This window comes from Sebastes fasciatus, chromosome 11 (genome assembly GCF_043250625.1).
Source record: "Sebastes fasciatus isolate fSebFas1 chromosome 11, fSebFas1.pri, whole genome shotgun sequence".
NCBI classification, from domain to species: domain Eukaryota; kingdom Metazoa; phylum Chordata; class Actinopteri; order Perciformes; family Sebastidae; genus Sebastes; species Sebastes fasciatus.
This window is the reverse complement of record NC_133805.1, coordinates 27,391,555-27,399,769: the sequence shown is the minus strand read 5'-3', so window position 1 is coordinate 27,399,769 and position 8,215 is coordinate 27,391,555. Positions and strand designations below refer to the sequence as shown.

General features: G+C 39.5%; 1 protein-coding gene across 1 annotated transcript; it reads right to left on the bottom strand.

The window, feature by feature from the left end:
• Positions 1–305: 305 nt before the first annotated feature.
• On the bottom strand, positions 306–7,904 carry LOC141777563 (cathepsin Z). Its single transcript, XM_074651933.1, has 6 exons — positions 7,736–7,904; positions 3,453–3,616; positions 2,996–3,175; positions 1,603–1,753; positions 601–766; positions 306–450 (listed from the first exon to the last, which is right to left on the bottom strand). The coding sequence occupies exons 1-6, from the start codon at positions 7,864–7,866 to the stop codon at positions 337–339; spliced, it is 906 nt and encodes a 301-aa protein (XP_074508034.1). The 5' UTR covers positions 7,867–7,904; the 3' UTR covers positions 306–336.
• Positions 7,905–8,215: the final 311 nt, after the last annotated feature.

Here is an 8,215-nt window from a genome sequence, read left to right as displayed (position 1 = left end):
AATTTGTTTACTATGCACAAAACCAAAAGACACGTTGTGGTTTTACTGGGAGTCGTGTGCCAAACTGTTTCATGGCTTGAACCAGTTGCCTGGCAACCAGCTAAGACTCCAGGAAGTTGGTGCTCCTGTCCAAGAAATATTTGGCAAAAACCCGCTTCGTGACACAAATAATTGTCATTTTTTTCAACAAGAAAACAAATAAAAGGTATTTCCTAAAATGTTGAACTATTCCTTTAATTCTCCAAATGATCAAAATTAGTTGTTGTAAATGTATAGTTGTTTAAAAAAACAGAGCCATGACAAAATTAGAGTCTTTCTATCAGTTTAATTAGACACCTATGTTACAATAGGGTCTCCATATGCACAGTGCTTCTCAATACCCAGGTTGAACCAGTTGCCTTTTCCTCCTTTATAGGCACTGGTGACTATTCTCGCCCAGCCGTGTTCTCCCTGTAAACAAAACAAAATACATACTATTTAATCTGCATGCAGGAAACACAAAGTCAGTCGAATGTAAAGTAGTGAGGTGTGCACGTTTTAGCTAGAGAGCTGATTCATAGCCAGGGTGTGTTACAGACAAAGAGAAAGAGAGAGACCAACCCAAAACTCTCCCCAGGAGTTCCTGACAATCCAGTACTCGGTCCCGTCCTCCGCCACACCCCAACCAGCCACAGAGATAATGTGATTGGGCAAAGACAGCGGGTGAAACTCAGAGAAGATCCCTCCAGAGTATTCCTCCAGGCCGTCGGTGGCCATCAGGGCACAACTGAAAGGCAGAGTGGAGAGTTTCTGTAGGTCTTTAATCTGCTTTTTTGTTTTCTTTTCACATTATTTTTGAAATGTGATGATGAGTCATAGAAGATGCATTTCTATGGGGTCAAATAAGGGTCAAGGCGGTGCTTTCAGGCTGTAAAAGCAGGTTTAAAGTAAGTTTTCTGCTCTGACTCTGCACTCAGATGTCATACCTGTTGTTTGCCCCCGCAGGGTCTTTAATTGATACAGTATAATGTACAAATTATATACGGACATTTTCAGTTTTTTTCTCAACTAGTCATCTTTTTTTGCTCAATGTCAAACTTAAATTTCTCATGCAATTTGAAATTCTTATTAACCCATACATTTCAAATGACAGCTCATGGAAAAGCTTTTACATATCTGCAGGTATTAAAAAAAGCAGATGGAAGAACTTTTTAAGACCTTGTTAATACTGCATGGATTTAATTTAAAGACAAAATGAAGCTGTCAGAGCCAGAACTTTACTAAAAGAAAAATTGTTAAGTGACACAAAGCTCAGTTGTGTTTATTAAAGTAGCTACACGGTGAAGAATACGTCTGTATGTAAGATATAAGGTACTTCAAAGGCTTTAAAATGCATATAAATGACTGTATTTTAAGACTTATGAGTGAAATCAAATTACACTCCTGCTGCTACGTTTCTCAAAGGTTTTAAGAATGATAAAATATGTAACTACTAATAAAAACTTCACTATGATGAAGACTCGCTCTGTGAAAAGTTCAGGCTGGATCTCTTACTTCACACGGAGGGCGTACTGTAGGTGGATGGATAATTAGAAAATGACTGGGGAGGATGACTTACTCTACCTGATGGGACCGTTGGTGTAAAGTTCAGCTTTCATCTCGTCTCTTCCAGAAACTTCTCCGTAGTCGCCCACTCTCCACATAGTGTAGTTCTTCACGACAGCACACGACTCGAAGAAGGAGCAGGTGCCACACTGGTTAAACTGCTCACACTCTGAAACACAACATTATTTATCAGATCAGTGCAACAATCAATTTACTCTATACAATTTCTATCTTAAACTTCCAGTGTACTGTTACAGTGTAACGTGAACCAACTAGGGCTGTCAATTGATTACAATATTTAATCGCAAATTAATCCCACATTTTTTATCTGTTCAAAATGTACCTTAAAGGGATATTTGTAAAGTATTTAATACTCATATCAACATGGGGGTGTGTAAATATGTTTGCTTTATGCAAATATATGTATACATTTATTATTGGAAATCAATTAACAACACAAAAAGATGACAAATATTGTCCAGAAACCCTCACAGGTACTGCATTTAGCATAAAAAATATGCTCAAATCATAACATGGCAAACTGCAGCCCAACAGGCAACAACAGCTGTCAGTGTGTCAGTGTGCTGACTTGACTATGACTTGCCCCAAACTGCATGTGATTATCATAAAGTGGGCATGTCTGTAAAGGGGAGACTCGTGGGTACCCAGAGAACCCATTTTCATTCACACATCTTGAGGTCAGAGGTCAACGGACCCCTTTGAAAATGGCAATGCCAGTTTTTTATCCCCAAAATGTAACATAAGTTTGGAGCTTTATTTAACCTCCTTCATTACAAGCTAGTACGACATGATTGGTACCAATGGATTCCTGAAAAACTGAGCCTGCTACAATCCTCGTAAGATCGAGATCGCAAGTTGTGTTAATGCGTTAAAGAAATTAGTGGTGGTAAAACGAATTTGCATTAACGCATTAAATTTGACAGCCCTACAATTAACTAATCCAAATATCTTTTATGTTGCCTTTAATATATTTTATATTCTGTTCCATAGAGCTCAGAAAGAAAACAACATCGAAAACACGTCAATGGGTATTAATCCACAACTGAAAATAGTCCCCAACAAATGCGATACTAGCGATTGAGACCATAAATTCATGTTTACAATGTTTGCTGAGGTAATAAATCCAGTGAGAAGTAGGCTCATTTTCTCATAGACTTCTATACAATCAGACTTCTTTTTGTAACCACAGGAGTCGCCCCCTGCTGGCTGTTAGAAGGAATGCAGGTTTAAGGCACTTCAGCATTGGCTTCACTTTTCAGAACCAGAGGTAGCCCACACAAAAAGATAGCCTTAGACCAGGGGGTCTACATACTTTAGATCATATAGTGGAAATTTAACAGCAGACAGAGTGATCAGAGTCAAAAAAGGTAGAAATTGTATATTTTTATACTCTGGTTTTTGGCTTGGTAGTTGTTGCAGGTCTCATCAGGAATGCCTCTCTTGTGTGCGTAGGCGTAGACTCTCAGGTGATCTCCTCCGTAACAAGAGCCCGCCCCTCCACAGTCTATCACGTTCTGGACTGACAGGTAGGCAGACGGCCACACGCCTCCACGCTTGATGTTGATGCGGTCTTGGACAAAAAAATGACAATAACAAATGTTGAAATGGTCAAACTACGGGATCACGGTCTTCTCTTTCTCTTGCAGGGTGGACACTGCTCTCCATGCTCACTATGCCACACTAATGTGATACTGTGTAGTCAATAAAAACTAATATCTATACAATATATTGTGTGAGCGAACTCTGTACTAAGTCTATTTTAAATACACATGATAATACTGTATATAACATATTTTACATCCATCCCATCTTGTGTCCTCCCTCCTCCACCCCCCCCCCGTGCTTACCAGCTAGTGCACTGGTGGCTCCCATGGCCCAGCAGGACCCACAGTACTGGGGGATGTGCTGGTTCCGTGTGACGCTCACATAATTCTTCCCCTCGATGTTCCTCCAGTCCCAGGACGGAGGAAGGTCCGACACCTTCACATACTCATGTGGGCGGGCATGTGTCCTGAAAACAGTCAAAGAGGGTTAAAAGAGGAGATGTCATGGCGCCATATCATTGGGGTACAACACATGCGCAGTAAAGGTCTGGCCTGCACTTGACGAAAGGCTCACTAGCTGGTGCACGATCATTGAACATGGGGATGATTGATTCGTTTCACTGAGACGTCTGCAGGGAGGGTGTCATTAGAAGCCTTTATGGGTCTGAATTACAATTCTATTTATTGAAAAGATCTTTAATAAAAGACTATAAACAAATGCTTTCTATTTGAAGACGTTCTTTTACAGCTTGAAAGGACCGCCTTGGACCACCTTGACCCTTATTTGAACCCATAGAAATGCTCTTTCTATGACTCATCATCACATTTCAAAACATTGTGAAAAGAAAACAAAAAGCAGATTAAAGGCCTTCAGAAACTCTCCACTCTGTCTTCCAGTTGTGCCCTGGTGGCCACCGACGGCCTGGAGGAATACTCTGGAGGTTCTATTGTATATCGGCTGCCAAACTAGGGCTGTCAAAGTTAATGTGATAATAACGCATTAATACAAATTGGTTTTAATAGCACTAATTTCTTTGACGCATTAACGCAATCGATCTTCGGGAGGTCGTATCGGTCTCAGTTTTAAAGCTAGAGTGATGATACTGGCATCGTATGCAAAGGAGTTTAAATAATGCTCCAAACTTGCACTCAATTTTGGCCCACTTTATAATAATCACATGCAGTTTGGGGCAAGTCATAGTCAAGTCAGCACACTGACACACTGACAGCTGTTGTTGCCTGTTGGGCTGCAGTTTACCATGTTATGATTTGAGCATATGTGTTATGCTAAATGCAGTACCTGTGAGGGTTTCTGGACAATATCTGTCATTGTTTTGTGTTGATAATTGATTTACAAGAATAAATATATACATATATTTGCATAAAGCAAGCATTTGTGCACTTCCATGTTGATAAGAGTATTAAATACTTGACAAATCTCCCTCTAAGGTACATTTGGAACAGATAAACAAAAAGTGTGATTAATTTGCGATAAATCATGGACAATCATGCGATTAATCACGATTAAATATTTGAATCGATTGACAGCCCTAGTCATAACCCATAGCTCAAGACCGTGTCCCAGCCTCCATTCAATAGTCTTGAAAACAGTAAAAGGATGAGGCTCATATCTAGATTAATATTATCATGAGGAATCAGAACAAAGAAGAACCACAGTATTCTTGTCGTGAATATAGAAACATAGAGCTTATGTAGAAACACATAATATCACAGAAAAATCCTGTTTCGATTTGACATTTGTGACGCCCCTCCCACTGTCTGGTGTCTTGGTGGCTGTCAGCTGACATGGGAGGGCTGTCGTTAGCTTGATTAAGCTCACCTGGGCCCTTCCCGGCTATAAAAGTTGGTCCATGTGCTCACTCAGTCTACATGACACACATCCATGCATGGCTTTCATGATTGACTTTGCTTACCTAAACACGCCATTGTTTGTTTTGTGTTAACTGTAGTTTAATAAATTGTGTGACTCCCTCCTTGTCACATTCCCTGAGTCAGTTTGTGACAAATGGGGGCTCGTCTGGGATAACAACCTGTTTGCTCAGGTTAAATCTAGCCTTCATGTGACAAAGGAGACTTGATTATTGTTGTTTGACCAATCTGATTTGTGACCTTTGTGGTTTGTTAATGCTAAACTAAGTTTAGGAGTACAGATTGAAGTGTCTTTGGTGTTTAGCATTGTGACTGAGATTTGAGAGTATCACAAGAACTTTTTGTTAGATTACTTTTGTGGAGTTAATTTTGGTGGCTGTTCAAATGGACCAGCATTTGTTCCCACCTTGTCTGGTTTACAAACCAATTTGTTTTGAAAGTACTGGTGCTTGCAATAGGAAGTGTTTGGCCACGTCTTGTTTGATAGGAGCCATGCATCCCCTTGGTAGGCTGAAGTGGTTGATTTCAAACAGGACGCTGACCAGTTATCACTTAGTGTGGTGGAGAACGTGGGTAAAGACAATGTCTGGGAGCATTTCCCTGGTTTCTGGATGGTCGACCAGCTTCTGGTTACTTTTTTTTGTTCTGGTGGAATCAGTGCATAAGTAGCCACCACCAGTATCTGTCCGAAGACTAGTTGGCGAGTAAGTGTGACTAGTTGGATAGGGCTGGGGAGCTTGGGCTCTGTGGTGGCTTTGATTTAACTTGATTTTGAGTCTGGCACGCCTCAAGGTGTTGATGGGTTCATGGTAGAATTTGGTTTGGTAGGTGAGGAACTACGATATTGATGTGAAGACATAGTTTCCTTAAATGTTGTCTGAAGCTTTGGTAGTATGCGCTACAGCTCATGCTTTGTTTTTGTTTGAGCTTTGTTCATGTAGCTAGGTTTCCTCTTTGTGTTTGTCTTTGGATTACTTGGTTTGCTAGTGAGCCTTTTAGAGGAACCTTTGGGTATGCTGCTTTGGTGTAGCGCTTATGGTAATTCCAGTTTTGTGTGCATTTGGTAGCTTTGTAAAGACATTGTGAGTTTGCTTTGTCTAGCTGCAGGCCATGTCCTCACCTTTATTTGTCCAGCTTTGTTCTTGTTCTTAGCGGTTATTTCTATTTCTGTGTAAGTACATTGAGAGAGATGCATTAAACCGGTTTCAAATTCCTTGTATGTACTTAGCAAATAAACCTGATTCTGATGTGTTAAGACACTTGATTTTGAGATCAATATACTCCTCACTTTCACGTGTTCCTGCAAAAAAACAGATTTGCATTTTGAGGTGGGTACTGTTTTTATATTGTCTCATATCCACTAGTTGTCATGTGACTTTTACTTCCTAATTCACAGCCTTCTCTTTGCTAGTTTCTCATCCTTAAATTGCTCCACACAGCAAACATGACGCACAGTCATGCATGGCTTTCATGACTCACTTTGCTAATTACATGCCATTGTTTTGTGTTAACTGTAGTTTCATAAAATGTATTGGTATTTAAATATAACCTTGCGTGGACTCGTCCCCCCCCCCATCACATTCCCTGAGCCAGCTTGTGACCCACTTCCATCTTGACTCAAGTTGAAATGAATAGATAAAGTGATGAAGTACCTTTAATCTATTGTAATTATTTGCTGGCTTTGAGTACCCTTCTCTTAATTTGGTGCAATTACAGGTAATGGTAATGATCACCGAAAGGACTTTTCACACATTTAATGGGCCTTTCCACATTAATAATAATGACTCTGCAAATTCAAAAGTATTAAATGACCTAAATATCAAGGAGCTGGTATCATTAAATATGTTTAAATCTAAAATGAAGGCTTTAGGAGCAAACTCTATGACATGGCAATGTTTTTAGCCCCCTTGTTGAACAGCTGACTCCCAGAAAAGTTCCTTTTTGTCCACCCATTTGATTTTAGATAGTTCTCTTTTAATGCAAATTTGAGTGCTTTTAGTGTTTGTGAATTGTATTTTATCTCTATTTGTGTCAATGTGTCTGCAACTTTGTGCTCTTGCTGCTGACCGTCTTGGCCAGTTCTCCCTTGGAAAAGAGGTTCTTAATCTCAATGGGACTAACCTGGTTAAATAAAGGTCAAATAAATACAAAAACAAATTAAACATTAGGATTAAAATATAAATAAAAGATAACAAAAGTAAAATGACTAATTATGCATAATGGCCCATTTCAGAATAATACAGGCTATTATATCACAGGATAGGCTAATTAGTGATTCATTAATATGTAAGCATCACTAATAACTAGTAACTAATTGTCAAATAAATATAGTGCAGTAGAAGTATAAAGTAGGCCTAGAATAACATGTAAATATTCAAGTACAAGTACCTGCAAACTGTACTTAAGTGCAGTACTTGAGTAAGTGTAGATAGTTACATGTTATAACTGACTAATTACTATAAAATCACCACTGAATGAGTCTATGAGATACTTTATTAAAACGGTACATATGTACTTGCAAATATGCTGAAAGAAACACGGGTATCAGTTAGGTAAATAAAGTAATATAAGAGAGAGTGTCTCTCCTCACATCTCAGCTGCAGACAGATGTTAGTTCACTCAGGAGGTAAACAAAGAGTCCTAATCTCTAAACTGTGTCTCTGTTGGAACAAAATGTTGGTTTTCTGGTCACTTACTTGACAGAGTCTGGTCTGCCGTCTCTGATGGGTTTGTAACAAGGCTCAGATAAAAGTCTGCAGGAGCTGATATGCAAAGAAAACGATGCTAAACAAAACAGCAGCGGTAGGGTTGTTGTTAAAGACTCCATGTTGGATCTCTATTGCCGTCATGTGACGCAGCACGCTCCCACAGCGCCCCCTGTCGGCACCTGAGAACACCTCCACTGGACACCAGCACACCATCACATCGCATCACATCACATCACATCACATCACACAGGCTCGGGAGGATTCATATATTGGGTTTTTTTCATTTAAAAAAACTGTATTGAACAATCCATTATGTCATAAACTGAAAGAATGTTCAGTTTCCTGAACAGTGGAGCAGAAGCCTCCTTAGAGTTTGACAAAGTTGCCAATCTTACAAATAGTTTTTGCAACAAATAAAGTTTATAAAGATTGGAGCGGTATGTATTTGCTCAAACAATATTACCTTAA

What these genes read in the sequence shown, in the direction of transcription:
- LOC141777563 (XM_074651933.1), bottom strand. Translation starts at nt 7,866, where the DNA reads ATGGAGTCTTTAACAACAACCCTACCGCTGCTGTTTTGTTTAGCATCG. An exon ending in AGCCACCAGTGCACTAGCTG is followed by an intron (nt 3,176 to 3,452) that starts GTAAGCACGGGG and finishes TTTTTGTCCAAG; the next exon opens with ACCGCATCAACATCAAGCGT. An exon ending in TACACCAACGGTCCCATCAG is followed by an intron (nt 767 to 1,602) that starts GTAGAGTAAGTC and finishes TCTGCCTTTCAG; the next exon opens with TTGTGCCCTGATGGCCACCG.